We start from the raw sequence: 20,448 nt of genomic DNA, 5'->3' as shown, positions 1-20,448 counted from the left end.
GTTGGATTAGCAGGATCTTTTTCTTTAAGGAAGAAGTAGGCCTTACAGCGCATTTTTCTAATGAGTTCCTCCATTGTTCTTATTAGGATAAGAAAGTATTCATTTTTTGGTATCGTTGGAATGTTTTTGAGGGAGAGTCGGAAGTTGATCTTTTCCATTCTTAAATGGGGTAGATTCCGAGTTTTTTTTGTAAAGTGCTCAACTGTAGAGGAGCGGATATTTATTTACCAGTGGTGAAAAACCGGACTAGAGTGCTCAATGTGTAGTCAGAGCAGTATATAGGAAATTTATTACTGTGAGTCCAGAATGAGTTTACAAATTGTTTCAGCTAGAGGAAAATCCTCAAAGAGAGGAAAAAACCAACTAGCATCATCAGAATTCATAGATGGACTAAGTTATAAAGTCAAATAAAAATGGAAAGATCGTAGATAAAGGGGAGTTAGAAAAGAAGGGGGAGTGGTGGGGAGAGGACGTTGGAGTTTAAAGTAGTAGGAGTGTATTAAGAAAAGAGAGGGGTTTATAATTAAATATTAATTATGTGTAAATTCTTATATACGTGTTTTTTAACGGTTTAAACTTAAAAGACGCTACTTTTTTTGATAACGGCATAAGTAACAGTTAATTTAAAGGATCACCATGGCAACAGGTTGGAGAGTTAATGTTAGTGAAGGAACGGGTTGAAAATGGGGTTTAAAGTAATTTAACCGGGCGGGGAGAGATTGAAAGATATTTATTGTTTATAAAATGGAAAGAAAAAGAAAAGGAAAAATAAGTTAATGAATTATACTTTACAGGTTTATTTTGATAGTGTAAAGATATATATAATTAAATATAATATATATATATAAATAAATTATGAATATCTATGAATATATATATATATAAGCGAGATAAGACACTGATGGAATTCAGATGAAAAATCCTGATAGATATTACTTGAAGTGATACTTTCAAGGTGATCTTAGCCAAAAAGGAAAAGCTCTATATTTAAGAATAGAGCAATATATAAGTTTGACACGTATGTTCGAATTAAGAATTTATTGTTTGACAAACAGAATATATAGAAGGGGTTATGTTAATTTCCTTAATCCATGGATTTTCAATAATGGCTCATATCATCAGAGGAAATGAAATGCGGTTAGCAAAATGTCCAGCTGCGAATGGACGCTTTTCAGTACAATTATTGAAAATAGTTTTTTGAGTGGTTGTGGATAATTATATGGAAAAAATTATACGAAAAGAGAAGTTGATACAACCTGGGTAGTCCATTATCAGGAGTACAATGTCCTTTGGGTTATAAATCCAGGTGGGCAAATAGGTCCAGGGGAGAAGGTAATATTCCTATATAGCAAAAGTGTATTGCTCCTTATTGATTTTTCGAAAGTTATACAGGGCAGCTGTATTCGTTGGTGCGTTGAGTGTGTGTTGGTTGATGTAGTCCAAAAGCTTTCTCAGTGTTGACAAAGTGTATCCGATGTTAGGTGGATATACCATTCCATTGTAATTATTCCCGTGAGTAATAGATATTAAGCATTGAATTAGGTATGTATAATTCCCTCTAATTCATCTTTCATCCACAAGCTTACACAGGCTATCAATAAATTCCTCATTAATATTAGATGGAAGGCATACCATTTTGATATGCGCTTCAACAAACAGTATAAAATCAAAACACAAATCTCACACCCAGAATACTGTAGAAATGACCTCCGAATTAATTCTAATAGAGAACTAAAAGAAATTGAAAGAGCCGCCGCCAATTTCTTTGGACTTAAAACAGCCTCCCACCCAAAATTCAACCCCCACTTAGAAGAGTTTGAAAAACTTATGCTGAACTTAATTAAGAAGATTAAATTAAAAAAACAGAAGCACCCAATTAATGCCACCACAAGTAAAATAAACAAATTCATACAGAAAGTTAAGAAAAACACAAACCTATTTGTACCCACAGATAAAACAAAAAAATACTACAAGATGGATTACCCTACCTATAAGAAGCTTATGCACAAAGAATTGAATTGGATTAAGGAAATTAACATAACCCCTTCTATATATTCCGTTTGTCAAACAATAAATTCTTAATTTGAATATATGTGTCTATATGTTGTTTTTTCAGAATTTTAAAAATAACTATCATCCTTCCTCCTATACCTTTACCTCTCCGAGTGCCCCCTGCCCTCTGGGGAACGAGACCTTCCCCAAACCAAGAACCGATCCTGGATCTGGCCATACCCACATAGGGAGACATAGGGGATAAATAGAGAAATAGTCAACCACCTCAGCAGGAACAACCTTCTTAGTGACACACAATATGGTTTCCACTCTACAAGATCTACCGCAGATGTGCTGACGGTTATATCCCACAGGATTAGTGAATCTCTTGACAAAGGCTTCCTTTCTAGGGCAATTGCTCTTGACATATCAAAGGCCTTTGACAAGGTATGGCATAAGGGTCTACTTCACAAGATTTCCAGCTACGGTATAACTGGAAATGTTTTCTCAATCATTAAATCATTTCTCTCCGATAGGCTCATAAGAGTAGTGGTAGATGGACAAAAATCAGAGGCCTGCAATATAAATGCTGGAGTCCCTCAGGGGTCAATCCTGGGTCCAACTCTCTTCCTGATCTACATCAATGACCTCCCTAAACACATACTTAAATCATTCGTTGACATCTATGCTGATGACACGACCATCTACGGTAACACATCAAAGGCTGTAAATGACAAAATCCTCTTTGATTCTCTCTCCTCTGATCTCGAGCGCGTGGTTCAGTGGGGGAAGTCGTGGCTGGTTATCTTTAATGCATCCAAAACCAAACTCCTATCCTTACATCATCAACGTTCTGATCCCCATCTGGCATCAATTGGGATGGATGGCTCTCGTCTGGGTGAGGCCCCCATGTTTTGACAAGCTTCTGGGTTTGACCTTTACTCCTGATCTGAAATGGAACACGTACATCAAGTCTGTTGCCAAGGTCGCTGGAAAGATGGTGGGATCCTTCTACCGCTCCAGAAGATATCTCACTACTGATGCAATTCTCTATCTATATAAAAGCCAAGTACGTCCAAGGATGGAATACTGCTGCCATATCTGGGCAGGAGCTGCTAAAAACAGCCTATCCTGCCTTGACAGAGTACAAAATAGACTTCGTGGCTTAGTGGAGGATGCCCTTTTCTCTACCCTGCAACCTCTCTCCCACAGAAGAGATGTTGCGAGCCTATCCTTGTTTTATCGTTATTTCCATGGCAGGTGCTCGTCTGAACTCGAATCTCTGGTCCCCTCTCGCCAATCTTTCACGAAAAACACCCGTCTAGCTGAATCCACTGTGAAAAATTTCCCCCACTCTTTATCTGTGCCTAAATCAAAACGTGGATTCCATGAACAAATCTTCTTTCTTAGAACTGCACGCCTGTGGAACTCTGTTCCGTCTGCCTGCTTCCCACCTGACTACAACTTGGATGTCTTCAAGTCCAATGTTAACAAATTCCTAATGAACCGCCCCTTAAGTAAACACTTCATCAAATCTCCACACTAACATAATGTACTTGCAATAATCCTTATCCCTGAGTGGCTTCCGGGCCTTGATAAGTGGTGATCACTGTGTAAAAAAAAAAAAAAAAAAAAATGAAAAGAAACATTAAAAAATCCCCTACATATATTTATAAATACGCCTCTTTATCTAAACAAACATAATATTAAGAATGCCAGAACAGTCTAAGACTGAAACGAAAAATCACAATTCTAAAATCTAAGAATCCAAAAAATAAATATCAAAATTGAATGAAAACACCTCTACCCTTGTTTCAGAGGAGCTGCCCCACCTCTTCACACACACACATTGGAAACGACCTTGGATCACAGTTACCTTCGTAGGGAAGCAAATAACTTTATAATACTATAAAACAGAACGCACATTCTACAGACCAGTACAAGAAAACACACACACACACACACACTTTCACTCTCTCTCACATACACACACACACACACACACACACACACACACACACACACACACACACACCCTACGCACCCAGTTGACCAAGTACCAACGTGCCTTCACCTCCACTCAAGTAAGAGTAAAAAAGGAAAAAAATGAGAAAAAAACAAGGAAAGATAAGTAGAAACACAAGAAGAGAGAAAGAGAAACATAAGACAGCAGTGACCACAGTCCGTTCTCCAACGAACCAGTAATAAAATTTGAACATACGAATGAAGAGTAGAATCATTTACACATGTCTCCACCGCTCGGTAACATGTCAAATGAACTACGAAAATGCTCTTTTACATTTTAAACACATCTTAAGTATATTCTAAATATTTTACATTTTAAATACTTTCTGAACAGGACGCTTCACAGAACGTCTGAAATGCGTTAAAAACTATTTCAATGATTTAAAAACATTATTACAATGATCTAAACATAATTTTTAATGAAAAACCAAAACACGGAATAATAAAATAATGTTAAAAAATACACATTGTTGGTGACCCCTCTCATTTAAATATACATCTTTCTCTCGTTGGAATTTCTTAACCCATTTTTTATATATATATATTCACATAACTAGCCTGACAATTTCTCCTGGAAATAAAACATGTACATTTCTTTTGAGCTTACTTGCCATAAATATATTTTCATACTACTATTAAGTTATGCTCATTTATTGAGAACTGTTAAAATAAATACTGAAAATGTATATTCATAATATATTTTGTTACTTTATAATAGTTTTTGAATGATTTAAACTATTTTCAAATCATATTCCAAATGAAAAGTATGCATAATGGTATGTATCCAAGTTTTTTACAACTGTGTACAATGTTTATTTTCAGTCATACTGTAGTATTGGGAATCCCAGATTAAATGCTATATAGGTAGTTTTAGAAATAGAAAGTTATATAAGCATATTTTGATTTCCCATCAGCGACTTAGCAGGGTCAGAAGGTTAGGTTTGACAGGCATCAACCTTGAATGACCTAGATAGAATGTACCGGAAATTAAGGGATGACATGGGAATTGTGGGTAAGCTTCTGGTTGATGACCACATGGGGAGAGTTGGTCTAGGCAGCAGATGAAGCAGACAGGAATTTGGGTCCCTCCCGACAACCAGGGTCCAAGATGTTAGGCTTGCGTTGAATAAAAGATTGAAGCTTCAAATCCCATCTTGTTGTTCATTGATGAATCTGTCTGCAGCAGTACCACTCCTCCGCAAGATGGCAGACCAGCGACCAGAAGATGTCATCCGCTGGCCAAGGCATTATATTGTTGTGCATACACATTTTGGAAACCTTCCAAGGCAAAAGAAACTGTAAGAACACACACACACACACACACACACACATAACAGTGAACTGTACGTAAGAGCATACATACCCACACACGTATATGTAAGAGCAATGATGAACGTAGCAGAAAACGTAAAAGCAAATGATTAGAAACAGAAACGTTTAGCAGTAATAAATAAATAAGAAATAAGCACACAAACACTTTTTAACAATACAATATAACACAAAATTTGCTTAAATAGCATCTTTTTTTTTTTAACTTTATTTACTTGTAGTTAACATTTAGATAATTGTACTTGTGTTGGGATTTATCTCATTTAGGGTGCACTGCAAGAAGCTTCAACCTATCTCACATAATATTAGTATGCATCACTCCTAGTCATAGTCAAGTGACTATCTATTTATGATTCCATCAACAAAGACCTAATACTTGTCAGCCAACGAGATTTGCATTCAGTATGAAAAAAGTTTGATTGGAATTTATTGAAGAGAATGAACCTAAATTTATCACCTGGCTTTCAGTGAATTTATTTTAGTTCCAATGTTTTTGCTTTCACACAATGTGAGTTTGTCTAGCAGAGGTGAGCAATGTTTAAACAGCCCATGAGCCATTATCTTGCTTCCATTGTTTAATAATTGCTGGACAACTTATACATACTCTGTTTTCTCACTGTGTCATTACCACCATAGTTACTGAACTTAAAACAATAGAAAATGAGGAGAAAAAATTAGAAAAAGACAATTGCAGCTGCACTCTCTATTTTTCTTCCATTTTAAAAAATTGACATTCGGTATTTGATATCTTTATTCTACATGTTTGTTGAGACTGGAAAACATCAAACTGTGCAACAGTTGTTGTGATACACACATCAGCTGTTTTTTCCAAGCAATTTTGCAATGTGTCATCACTCCAAAATTTTTACAATGTTACAATTAGGGCTATGACAATAACATATTCTTTTCATTGTTTTGACTCTCTAGTATATATCCGACACAGTTAATCAACCAAGAACCACATTACTATATAAAAGCATATAAGATATCAATGGATACACATTTGAGAGTCAAAACAATGAAAAGAATATGCTGTTGTCATAGCTCTAGTCATTATCAAGCAACTAAAAATAAAAAAAGTTGGAATTTTCAACTTGGAACCAACAAGCTTTGAAAAGTGAGAGAGGTTACATTGTACAAGGTGATAATGCTAAATGACACAATTTTATTTATTAAATTCTTGTTAAAACAAAAAAGATGTAAAAAATTATAACTTTCTATACGTAACATTGCCTGTAATCTTTTTACTTTCATCTTTGTTTTGTTCTTGTCTTTCTTTTTAATTATGCTGTTTTTCTTTCTTTTGTTTTTGTCAAATTCGTTTTTTATAGCATTTTTCGATTTAAATTTATTTGTTTTGGTCATTAAGTTGTTGTGCTAAATAAACCTATAACTAATTTTGTTTATAAAATTATTGGATTTAAAGATTTTAAAATTAAATTCTTTTAATACATTAAAATTTGGTAAGAATTTTAAAGTCAGGAACTAGTTTTTAAGTGATAGTTTAAATATTTCCTAATGCTTTTCAAATTTTGAAGGGTCACAAAATTCTCCCCCCCCCCTAACTGATGATCACAATGGCAGACTTGCTTACAAAAATAAAACAAAATGAATTCTGGTGTATTTAACTTTGTAATTAAATACTTTTTTTAAATAGGATTTAAAAAGCTTGCTTTATTTCATTTTTATTTCAATTTCGATAATTATACATTGAATTTTTTTTTATTATTAACCAATTATATATTGAAAGAAAAAAATAGAATAAAACAAATCTTAAAATCCCATTTAAAAAATAATTTAATTCTAAATTAAAGTTGTCTCATATACAATTTATCATTCATAGTTATTTACTTAATGGATTCCTGCATGCTTTCCTTCTCCATTTAATAGCCACGTTAGTCATCCCTCATAATTAGTGAAAACATCGTCTAACATTTCATGTTAGTGGATTTTCTTGTTCTCTAACAACATCTAAATATTAAAACTGGTTTACATTTGTTGTTTGTACCATTTCTTAATACATCTGATATTAAGTAGATTCTTAATACTTCTGATTCACCTTGATATCACCTTTTTAATTCTCATTGTAAAATTTTTTCACTTATCATTTTAAACAGTGCTATACCCTCTTGCATACTAAACAATAATGAAAAAAACATACGAGGAGTGTTCAATAAGTAATGCCCCTGGTTTACTTCTAGTTGTCATATTTAGCTGAAATTTTGCATGTGCAATGGTATCTATCTAGGTTAGGTAACAAATTACAGATCTGAACTAATTAGGATTGCTGATTTAAAGATGTTTGAGCTGCATCACATGTGAAATGGAGCCTGTTGAGTGTTACACAGTGATCTGGTTTTTGTATTTGAAAGGATGCACAGTGCAGAAGACTTTTGATTAAATGAAACAACCTATGGTAATGATGCCTCATCACATGACCTTCTAAAATGCTAGATGGTGAATTCAAACATGGCCGTAAATATATGGTAACAGCTCTCGGATCTAGTTGTTTCCATTTGCCATCGATGAGGCATCTGTCAGTCAAGTTGAAACTGCTACTTAGGAAGATAAGTACATTACTTTTTGAAGTGGTCAAGATTAGTACATGGTCTGTGGAAACTATCATCCATGACTATTTGCATATGTATAAGGTGTCTAACAGATGGATTCTCAGATTGCTGGCACCTTTGCTTGAGGATAAATTTGAAGATGTGCTAAGAAGATTAATCTAAGTTTTTTGAAGAACTGATTATACAGATTGAAATTTGAATCAATCACTATGATCCAGATATAAAGCTCGATCAATGCAGAAGAAGCACTTGGATTCAAAAGATACAGCCCTCTTCTGGCAAGGTCCTGCTCCTAGTCTTTTGGGACCAGGATGAAGCAATGATGACAGATTTCCTAGCAAAAGTATCACAATTACAGGAGCCTTTTATACTTCACTTTTGAGGAAATTAAGATAAACTAGCAAAATCAAGAGACCAAGTAAGATCAGCAAAGGTATTATTCTCCTGCAGAATAATGCTCCAGTTCACAATGTGCATGGTGCAAGATGTGTAGCTATGAAATCTTTTTCCATCACCTACTCTCTTGACCTTGTACCCTCTGACTTTCATTTCTTCCCAGCCATGAAGTTGTTTTTAAAAGAAAGCATTTCCCAGATGATGCGGCCTTGATTCCCAAAATGATGTTATGGTTGGAGGACCAACCTCAGGTGTTCTAGAAAAACGGTTTTCAAAGTTGCATTAAACGATGGGAGAAATGCATAAATCTAGATGATTCATATGTAAACAAAGACTAATAACTGTCAAGTTTCGTTACTCTACGACTGTAGTAAGTGAATTAAGAGCATTACTTATTGAATGCCACTCATCCAGACAAGTTATAATCATCATATGGTTCATCAAAAACGATAGCCAATCAAAATCCAAACATTTCATTTTGTCAGACAGTTTATGAATTTGAATATAACACATGAAATATCATCAATTATTCATTTTCTGAAACTGAAAATGTTTTTTTAATTTTTAGCTCTTGTCAATAAAGCAAATGTTCTTTACTCGAACAACGAATATGAAAAAGCACGAGAATATTACCAAGAAGCTCTACAAAACGATTCATCTTGTGTGGAGGCGCTATATAATCTTGGTAAGTGATTTTTTTTATTAACATACTTTCTAGATATATTATCATTTCTGTACATATAAAAAGACTAGCAGTGAGACCTGACATTGCCCAGGATTGAATGAGGATCAACAAATATTCCCACACCTCCAATACTTTTATTGTCATCGAAATCAGTTAAAGCACCCACTTTTCAATCAAATCAATTAATTGCCTGCTCCAGTGCACCGAAGGGAAACGTTACATGCCTCTCCACAATGACTTAGTCCACGATACATTGTAGTTTACATTATACTGTAGTGAACCTACTAACGATTTTATCAAATTATTTTTCTATAATGGCTTGAAATAAAGTTTAAAACACAAAAGTCAAGTATCATGGTTCAGTTGTGCTTTAAACAGAAGAATTCATTTCGAATACGTGTCCCTGTCTTATCAAAGAATCTACTGTTGATTTATCTGTTTAGGTTTATATAATACTAGAAAAAAAATGTGACCTTTGATCTCTGCTTAGCATATTTGAATCAGACAAGAAATAATTGGCAATAAACCAGCTCCCTTTTTGAAGAAAAAGGCAATATCTGGAAAGATGACTAAACTGAATAATACCTATTTCAGACAAAAAGGTCAGGCTCCTTTTAAACCAGACCCTATAATCAAAATGTGCCAAAGATTCTCTGAAGAAGTGAGTTTGTAAAGCCAGTTGAATATTTAATAATAAAAAAGACTAAAACCAAACTTAGTCATTCTTTTTAGCTATGAGTTACATAGGTTTCCCTTGACACAGGGTTCACCTTCACACATTGGCTTTTGTAAACAAATATTGTGATAAGAAAACTTTTTTAAACCAAACTTTGTATGAAAAAAAAAAATTGCATTTTGTTTTACTTTCAGTCAGTTTCCATTTTCTTATATAAAACTATGAATTCCGTGTTTTTTTTTCTGTGGTCAGAAAGAGTAAACATTGCTATATTAATTTTTTAGGTGACAGTACAGAATAGTTAACAAATCCCCTCTCACCTCCATTTTATGAATGGCTTTCCAAATAATGTTATTTTAACATGGACAGTTAATGGAAGAAGAATATTTATTAAGTCATTCTTAACATGGCCAGTTTTATTTAATAATTGTCAAATGACTAAAGTAAGTAATGGAAGTATTTTATAACCGGAACCTACTTTAGCCTAGCATTGTTTTCGGCTAACTATGAGAATTATTGTTGCACATGATCATCTCTATTATTATTATTATTTTTGTTGTTATTGTTATTTTTGTTGTTGTTATTGTTATTATTATTTTTGTTGTTGTTATTGTTATTATTTTTGTTATTGTTATTATTATTTTTGTTATTATTTTTGTTATTGTTATTATTATTTTTGTTGTTGTTATTGTTATTATTTTTGTTATTGTTATTATTATTTTTGTTATTATTTTTGTTATTGTTATTATTATTTTTGTTGTTGTTATTGTTATTATTATTGCTGTTAGTATTGTCTAATTAGTAATGCTAATATTTTTAATGATATAATGTTTTAATTTTCTACATTCTTCATATTTTTTTTGTTTTTATTATTTTGATTTATTATTAGTACCAGGTTGACAAGAAAGTTATTGCGGTTTTTAACTTTTAAATTCAGATAAACATATCTTGGCTCAAACAAAAATTTATTGGTTGAAATAAGCACATCCAGGTACATTTTCGCTTCAAAGATGTGAAGTGGCATGATATGGCCCTTACTTGAAACCACACCAAAGACCATAACCGTAGCCGGAAAATTTGTTTTCATCACCATCAGCATGTCCCTGTTATTCGTGGTAATTTAGTGATGCATTTTGAGGGTGCTGGTAATGGTCCTGTTGTCATAACTTGAATTGGTAGAGAGCACGAGTTGTACAACAGCATATCTCCGATCTCACATTGTCACTTTTAGATATGATAGAAGGCTCCTATCATTCTTGGGATTTGTACGCAACTGGCCAGCTAGTAGATGGTCTGCAACAAAAAAAGAACTGATATTACTCAAAGGGAAATGGAATCCTATCGTCTTTTCTAGGGCGATAATTTTATTGTTCCACCCTATAGCTTTGTCACAGTTATTCTTATGATTATTTGTATTACATTATTTTCATTTCTTAACATTATCTTTAGTATATTTTTATTTTAATGTTATTAGCATTACTTTTATCGCAATGGTTTCATTAGTATCATTATGAATATTGCTATCATTATTTGTATTATATTTTTCTCAGTATTACTATTATCATTAACATTATTATTACTCTTTACATTCTTACTAATATCAATCATTTTATTACTGTTGTAATAGTAGTAGTACAGTTTTTTTTATTATTGATTTTCATATTAATAATTGCTGACATCACTATCATTTAGTATTATTCATCATTAATTCTAGATTATGTTGGGCATTGAAATTTTGTCACATAATTTGATTTCTCAGGCAACACTGGGACACAGGCAGGCTAGTTAAATATATTTTTTCTCTATAATTATTATTCTTTTTTTTTCTTATCCATTTTTCATCCTCTCACTCTTCCACTCTCTTTTCCTCCTCTCACTCTTCCACTCTCTTTTCCTCCTCTCACTCTTCCACTCTCTTTTCCTCCTCTCACTCTTCCACTCTCTTTTCCTCCTTATCTTTGTTTCTTCTCTTCTGTCTTTTTCTTCTTCCCTATCTTCTCTTTCTTTCTTTTCTTCTCTCTCTCTTTTCTACCTCTCTGTTTCTTTCACAATTTGTCTTTCTTTCTCACTCTTTCTTTTAATTATTTATGTCATTTGCTTTCTTCCATCGTTTCCCTTATCAATTGCTCTTTACTTACTGTCATCATTCACTGTGCACGGTGACAAACAAACAAAGTAACAAGATTCATAAAGTTCTACAAATACTTAAGGATGAGCACTGTCTGCGGAATTATAACTAAGGCGGTCAACTAGCTTTTCTGCAAACACTCTAAATTGTAATTGTACTCACCCGAATTCAGCGTTTAATAGTTCTTAATTTCCTTCCTTTCCATGGTAATTGTTTGGTGGCTCTGAGGTAGAGGCTCAGCAAATGGAGCAAAAAGCGATTTGTGGCTGGTTTGAATCTCATGACCGGCAGGAATTGTTACCCTACACTGATGATTGCATAAGCATGAAACACTAGTGTCTGTAGGTAAAAATGAATAATTATTTAATTATATATATAATGAGAGATGGCAGTAAACTATGGCAATGCCAAGATTTTTCTTTTTCAGAGCTTCATGGTAGATAACTCATATTTGAAATGAAGCAAAATTCAGGATGGTGTGCAAATAAATACAAAATGTCAATTTTCAGTCTTCCATTCTTGCTGTCACACATTCTTAGAATTAATCCTTTGTTTGCTTTTTTTGTCTTTTATTATTATAGGTTTGAGCAACAAGATGATTGGTCGCTTCGAGGAATCCCTAGACTGCTTTTACAAACTGCATGCAATTCTTCGCAGCAGCCCACAAGTGATGTACCAAATTGCAGATCTGTATCCACATGAAAAGCAAAACCGACAATGCAGCATGCGATTATATTGTTTTTTAAACCACCCTCACCTCCTCTTCTTTACAGTTTGCATGTCTTTCCATAACTGATGAGATATTTACATAAATCTATTGTAACAATGTTCTTAATACTTTGTTTTTTCTACTTTTCAAATAAATGTCTATGCTTTCACAATTTTAGATCAATGTTAGACATGTACCTTAAAAATAGTTTTCAGAAATCTATTTTAAAATGTATTCATTTAAATTAACAGGGACATCATTCATGCCATTCTCCTACTCCCTTTTCTTATGCTGAGGACTACTACTACTCTCTCTCTCTGTTTGTTCTCCTCCTCCCACCACTCTAATAAAAATCTATTTGTATATGTATATCTACCCTATCACAAAAAAAACGATTTGTAAAGTAACTGCTGGACAAATCCATTTAAAATATTTAGGGTAATTCAGAAAGCAAATATACACTAATACAAGTGTACATCCTCCATTAAAAATGACAAGAAAAAATAATTATCCTTTGCCGGTGTTTGTACTGATATCAGCAATGTGAAACCTCTGCTTTTTCTTTGAATTCAGAAAAAGTGATTAAAATTTTTTTGTTTTATAGGGAGATAAATTTTGCATTTTTATTTTTGGTAGTGGATATTTTTAAGGTGATTACATGTGGTTTTACGAGTTTTCTTTGTTTAGGATGAATGCCACTTAAACCTAGGATTAGTGGTAGGATAAATATTGTCTTTTTTTAGGGGATACCATTCAAACTAAGGTTTAGTAGTAGCTTTTGGAAGAGGATTTCTACCAAGACTTTGGGTTAAAATGGTAAAGTTAAGAAAGGTTTATTTTAGGTTGTTTTGAACCTAGGATTAGTGATAGAATAAATAATTAAGCCTTAAAACCTCCACAAAATTTATCTCCCATAGCAAAAAATATTTTGTTTAATTGCCCTAGAATGGCTCAGAAATGGATGATCTTTTTATACTAAATTTCACATGAAGGCTGAGGGCATGCACTCAGGTTGTGAAATTGATGTCAGCTTCTTTTGCCATTGATCACTGACATCCTTGTAATATTCATATAAAGTAACGTCTGAATAAAGTTAAACAAAAAAAAATGTAATCAGAAAGAAAAGATCACAAACTGGAAAGTAAAAAAAAAAGAAACGTGTAATGTATAAAAATGTATAGAAGGTAGAAAGAAAGTGCAAAGGCAGGTTGATATTATCTGACTATTTGCTTTCTCAGTTCACTCAAATACTATGCATTCTCTGTAAATAATCCTAGAAATGCATTTCTACTTAAAAATTGCTAACAGAAAATGACAATAACATAACTTAAACGTGATTATGATCTTTCTGGATCTTGTTGGCTTTTTTTTTGTACAACTTGAAACGTGTTTGTTCCTTAATTTTGATTATTTTCCAGCTATGATCAATTGGAAGAAAAATTACACGCAAATGAATGGTAAATAATTTTTCAGCCTTTTATGAAATTATTTTTGTGAAAACTGATTATTTTCATTTCTCTTATTAAAAACTAGCTGCATTTACCTGCCAGGTGAAAATGCACTGCTTGATGGAAGACTTAGAAAAAATAATTTAAAATACATAAAAAGTCGCTTCCTATTTTCTTAACTTTATTGCCACCTCCTAGACTAAGACATTGGATTTTGGAAGGCATATACATTGTGCTGGTTTAACTGTTTAGCAGATCAGGCACTGTTCTCTAGCAATACAGTAACAACCATCAATTACCACATATGTCCTTAGCTGTTCAAGGTTTTATCTTCTGGTGTTAAAATGTAGAGGGATTCTGTTAATTTAAGCCTTTTAATAGAAAGTTTAATTATGAAAACAATTTTTAAAAGTTAAAAGTATATATCCTGCTTTTTAATGTTTGTAATGTTTTAATAAATAAAAATATTTTGAGATTGAAATCATGAGAAGACTAATCTGCTTGCCCAGTGCTTTGCCTCCAACTCCAACAAACCACTCCCTCCCAAATTTAGTGGCACACTCCACATAAGCCACACTCAGTAATCTGAAAATTATCCCTTCTCATGTTTGTGATATCATAAAAACTTTAGACATCTTGAAGGCGTGTGGGTCTGATCTCATCCTTGATATACTATTAAAAAAATGCTCCACTGAGGTTACCCCAGTTCTCTCCAAACTCTTCAACAAATGCCTTACTGAATCTTGCTTTCCAGACTCCTGGAAAATTGCTTCTTAGGTACAAGTTGTCAAGAATTTTGGTGAAAGAACTGCCCCACTCAATTATAACCATATTAGCTTCTTTTCTCTTTTCACCAAAATCTTGGAATCCTTAATCAATCAAGCTCTAGTTCACCACCTCATAGATACTAAACGTTTTTCTGATAGACAGTACGAATTTAAGCAGTCTCCTTCTACTGCAGATATTCTAACTGTAATCTCTAAACCTATATACCATGTACTGGATGAGCCAGGGGGGGCTAGGGTAGTAGCCCTAGATATATCTAAGACAGGGTCTGGCACAAAGATCTTCTCATGAAAATTTAATATGGTATTATTATTATAATCAAATCCTTCTTAGATAAGAGAAAAATCCAGGTTGCCGATGGTCATACATCAAAACAACATGATGTAAATACGAGTGTGCCACAGGGGTTGTTCCTTGGACCTTTATTATTTCTGATATCCATAAATGACTTCCTTGATAAAATTGTCTCCAAAAGGGGTAGATTTGCTGATGGTATCACACTCTATAACAGACACAAGAGAAGAATGAATAAACATATATCTAAAGCAATGGCTAAAACCTTAGAAGAATTTCAGTCTGTAGTGGAATGAGGCTGTAAAGGAATGGAAACATTTAATGCAGCCACAACTAACCTTCTTTCTCTTAAATTACAAGAAATCTTCTCAACCAATGATTGTAATGACTGATAATATGCAACCTGAAAGCTCTTCATTTAAACTCCTGAGCTTAACATTCATAGACAACATGAATTGGAACAAATACACTGAGGATATTTCCAAGATTACTCTGAAGAATGTGGGCTCTCTCTACCGTGTTAGAATATTATTATTCACATCTGAGAGTATCCTATATCTTTACAAAGTCACTATTCACCCGTACATGGAGTATTGTTGCCATATCTGGGCTGCTGCATCTGCCATTAGTATTCACTCTTAAACAAGGTCCAAGAAAGAGTCTCCAACCTAATTGGTCCCACACTATCAACCAAACTCCAATCTCTGTCCCATCACTGAAATATTGCATTTCTGTGCTTGTTTTACAAGTATTTTAATGGAAAGTACTCAAATAAACGCAAAGCACTTGTACCCCCTTAACGTAAATACCCCCGACTAACCTGACAAGCAGGAAAATCCCACTCTAGAAATCTCTAAATGCCGGAAAGCCTTTTACTCTAATAGTTTCTTCCCTCAAACTGCTAGACTTTGGAATTCCCTCCTGATTCCCTGCTTTCCTGACTATACTGACATGCAGAAGTTCAAGTGTAATGTGAACAGACATCTTGCTGCTAAACTCCCTCTATAGTGCCCCTGTAAATTTTGTCCCAGTGATAACCCTTTACGTCTAAGTGACACTGTGTCTTATTTGGGCTGAAATAATAGTAAAAAAGCACAATATAAAATAGGTCAGTTTTGCAATTCAATGGAAGCATATGTTATTTAAACAAAATCAATTGAACATCTTTAAATCATAAAAATATTATAAGTTTTTGTTACTAAATTATTATTTTTTAAATAGAATTTTGAAAGAACTAAATTGTTATAAAACTATAACTAAAATCAAGAAAATGCATTCTGATAGATTTTATTTTGGAATTAAATTATATTTTTAAGAGTATTTTTAAAATTCTCTTTCTATTTTATGTTATTGCATTTTTGATTTCAATAAATATTTGATAAATAAATGTAAAAAATAATTTAATTTCTAAGTAACACAGTCACAACTAAATCTATACATAAAGTTATCTTATAATTTTAGTAATTTACATATAAAATAAAATAAGCGTCAGGTGCGCTTGAAACCAAATTACAACACAATATTACGAAAATAAATAAATATTTTACTTGTTTGAAATTTATAATTTAAATGAATTTCAGAGTCAAACTCCATCCTCAGTATTTTGTACGTTTTTTTTTCCTATCATTTTTGTCGTCTTTCTTGCCATGCTGTAAAGTTGGAGAAAGAAAAGTCAGTCAGTAAAGACCCACGTATTCTCTCTCAACAGTTGTAGCTTGAAATGTCAGAGCGGTGTGTTGGCTGTGCGAGATTAACGTCAGGGGTGTGAGTCTCGTTATAGAAGCATTGATTTAATTTGAATAAAATAAAATATGCATCAGGTGCGCTTGAAAGCCAAATTACAACACAATATTATGAAAATAAACAGATATTTTACTTATTACTTTATTTACAACATGGCAAGAAAAAAGAAGAAAAAAAGAAAAAATACTGAGGATGGAGTTTGACTCTGAAATATATTTAAATTATAAATTTCAAGCAAGTAAAATATTTATTTATTTTTGTAATATTGCGTTGTGATTTGACTTTCAAACGCACCTGACGCTTATTTTATTTTATTCAAATTAAATCAGTGCTTCCATAATGGAACTCGCACCACTGACATTAATTTGTTTGTATTAATTTGTTTATATTAATTTACTTCATTATCAAAAATCTGAGGGTATCTAAGAGCCAAAGAGCAAAATTGTGAAAAAATGCTATTGTCTATATCATCATGAATAATCCAAATTTCTTTTTTTTGATATGACTTTAATCCATGATTTAGTATTTATACAAAATATCTAAATGATTACCAAAAATCGAGAAGATTGCTAGAAATCTTAGTTTTCTGTGATCAAACATTTTTATCAGAATTTGTTTTGACAAACAAAATCTGACTCTTCATTTTAGAGTTGTTTCATAAAACTGATTCTAAAATAAAGAATCAGATTTTATTCTTCCCTGTGGTAGGAAGTAGAGTAAGAAGTCAGTGATGTTTGCAGCAGTTGAAGGTAAACTCTGCAGAAGTTGGGTGTTGAAATCATTGTTATTTTTCATCTGACTCTTCACCTCTGATTGTCAATACCTGCAGAATTTCCACTGTTTCTACTTGTGTATAATTATTCTTTTGACAACCAATTTTGTTTTTCTTAACAATTCAATATTATTTATATCATTTCCAGGTTTATGCAGTTAGTTGGTGTTGTGGCCACAGATCCTGATATCTTAAGCCGACTTGGACAATTCTATGACGATGATGGTGACAAGTCATTAGCGTTTCAATACTATTATGATGTAAGTGTATTTTAATACTGTTGTTGCATGAGATTTTTATTTGTATAAATTCTCAACAAAAACTTTTGGAAGTAGGAGAAAAATTTCACATATCATCCTATTTATTAAAAGATGAAAAATTAGAAATAAAAAGATGAATATCTAATGAATGGAAACAAATTACTCAATGACTAAAATTAAACAGAAAAAACAACTCGGTTCATTAATTTGTGTAGTAAATCAATTGATTATCTTATAAAAATCCACTCTTGGCCATATTTGGTATTCAATAAATAAAATACACAAAATGCTGGTCAGAATAACATTAGCTCTTGACTGGGTGTAGTGGGATAGGAAGTCTGTTATGGAGGCCTGAAACTTTTGATAATATTCAAGTAAATGTTTTCTTTTTGGTTGGAGACAAAAGCATATTTCACATCTAAATGAATAAAATAAAACGGCTATTTATTAAAAATAATTAAAAATTCAAATTTGTTTTACGTACAGCAATATTCACTGGATTTAGAAATGGATAGCAAAAATATGCAAAAAAAAATGTCAGTGATGTGAAACAAATCTGTACTGGACTAACAAAATATGTGTAATCAGTTGTATTTACTAGAAGTCTTTTTTATTTTCATTTTTAATAATCACACAAATATTTTATAGATTTTTTAAACTCTTAGATTTATAAATAATTAGCTTGATCAACCTGCCAACTTTTTATTTTCTTTTTTGTTTCAGCTATTTTTTTTTTCTTTTTTAACCATACCATTTTTTTTATCAAAGTAATTTTAATCAATATTCTGAAAATTACATTTAATTATTACAGTTTCAAATTGTGATTAAATTAATTGAATTATATAATTATAACTAATATGATAATGCTGTTTTTATTTCTATATTCCTTTTTGGAAATAGCTGCCAAAACTTTCAATCTTAATACATGAAGATTTGTCAAGAATTTTAAACCTAGAAATAACTTTCTATTTTACAGTTTAAATTATCTATTCTAAACTAAAGTATTATTTTCATTATATCTGAAAACATTTAATGTGAGCACATAGATTTTTGTAAAACATAATGACACCAAATTTATTTTAGTAGCATAATTAGTCACCGAATTATGATGGCTCAAAAATTTGTTGGAAATTAGTTAATTTTCCAACTTGTGTGCGATCGATCATTTTTCACAGTATAGTTAAAAATGCAATAAAAAAGTGAAAAGATTTTTGGTTCCCCCAGCAAAAGAAGGGTTGACCTGTAAATTCACCCTTGTTTGTCCGTCCGTACTTTTCTCAATAACTATGCCTTGGAATTTTTTGAAATTTTGCACAAACATTAAACATGATATGAGTAAAAAAGTAATAGAACGGATTTTCTGGGAAAACTCCGGTAGCTCCCCTAGGGGTGCCTTTCGGGTTAAAATGGCCAAAATTGACACTTTTGTGCTTATTAAAAAAATTGATGCCTTGGATTTTTATAAAACTTTCTGAAAAGTTGTAACTAATTTCTGTATAATTTTGTTTGTCTATACTTTGTGATAACTCTTGGATGTGCCCCAGGGCTAATAAAAACACTCCATTTTTGGGACTATTTTACCATATTTTTCCAAAATTATCTGTTTATGTCTATTTAGCAGTTTTGCATGGTGCTGAACTTAAATTTAAATATGTTAAGGCCTTGGGGATTTTTGGGGCTAAATATGGAGGGGGCAAATGATGGACTTAGTCATTTCTCTTTTTGCATGGTGCAAAACTCAAATTTTCATATGTTAAGGCCTAAAACTGCACCGTTTGCTCATTTTCACCAGGATTTGACGTCCCCTGGGTACTTTTTGGGGTTAAATGGCAGGGTGGGGCAGCAAATGCTGAATTTAGTCATTTTTTTTGTCTTTTTCACTGTGTGCACTCACGGGGGACCATGTATGCTTCACTTGTTAGAACTTATGTCATCTTGTAGTAAATGAAATTAATCATAATGGAAGTAATGATTGTTAGATCAAGCCAGTCTAAACATTGAACAAAATCACAATGTACAAAGTGACTCAGAAACACAACTGTTTGTTTAGGATTTATTTCAACAGCTAACATATTTATATATATTTATATTTATATCTTTATAATATGATAGCAATCAAGCTATATCTTTCTTTTACTAGTAAATAAAAAATAATTTGAACTATGTAAAAATGGATAGAAACATAATTTGATATGTCAAAAATTTAATTCATTAAAGTTTTCAACTTGAATTTTTTATGAACGACAACTTTATATTAAGCCCACCACATTGATGAGTGGCCTTTATTTTCTTTAAGATGGGGAAAACGTCATCATTAAAAATATAAATTGTTAATCATTGAACATAATTGAACTTGAAATACTCTGGAACTTTTTAATGCAAGAGAAACAATAGTAGATTTATAAAGAGAAAATATTAGATTTTATGTAGATCTAAATTTTATTAAAATACTCCCCCCCCCCAAAAAAAAATGAATTATCATAAGTTGAAATTGAAGGAAATCTATTTTCATACAGTACAATGGCCGGTTTGTGATACCAATTTAAATGCTTCCAAATTTTGAAGGATTATAAAGTAGATCTTTCTTTTTTTCAATTCTTAACAAAAGACTAAAACTTAACTTTTTTTTACAAAT

General features: G+C 32.2%; 1 protein-coding gene across 2 annotated transcripts in view; it reads left to right on the top strand.

Moving 5' to 3' along the window:
* The window catches only part of LOC145291985 (intraflagellar transport protein 88 homolog), a 129,913-nt gene that overhangs the window by 55,503 nt on the left and 53,962 nt on the right, over nucleotides 1–20,448 (top strand). For both annotated transcript variants that reach the window (XM_080137943.1, XM_080137942.1), the window contains exons 16-19: nucleotides 8,881–8,997; nucleotides 12,383–12,491; nucleotides 13,929–13,967; nucleotides 17,702–17,813. In XM_080137943.1, coding sequence (XP_079994069.1) covers nucleotides 8,881–8,997; nucleotides 12,383–12,491; nucleotides 13,929–13,967; nucleotides 17,702–17,813 — 377 coding nt within the window. The remainder of the gene's footprint in view (nucleotides 1–8,880; nucleotides 8,998–12,382; nucleotides 12,492–13,928; nucleotides 13,968–17,701; nucleotides 17,814–20,448) is intronic.

This window comes from Euprymna scolopes, chromosome 13 (genome assembly GCF_053919585.1).
Source record: "Euprymna scolopes isolate OS-2025 chromosome 13, ASM5391958v1, whole genome shotgun sequence".
Classification (NCBI taxonomy): Eukaryota; Metazoa; Mollusca; class Cephalopoda; order Sepiida; family Sepiolidae; genus Euprymna; species Euprymna scolopes.
This window is presented reverse-complemented; position numbering and strand designations above follow the sequence as displayed.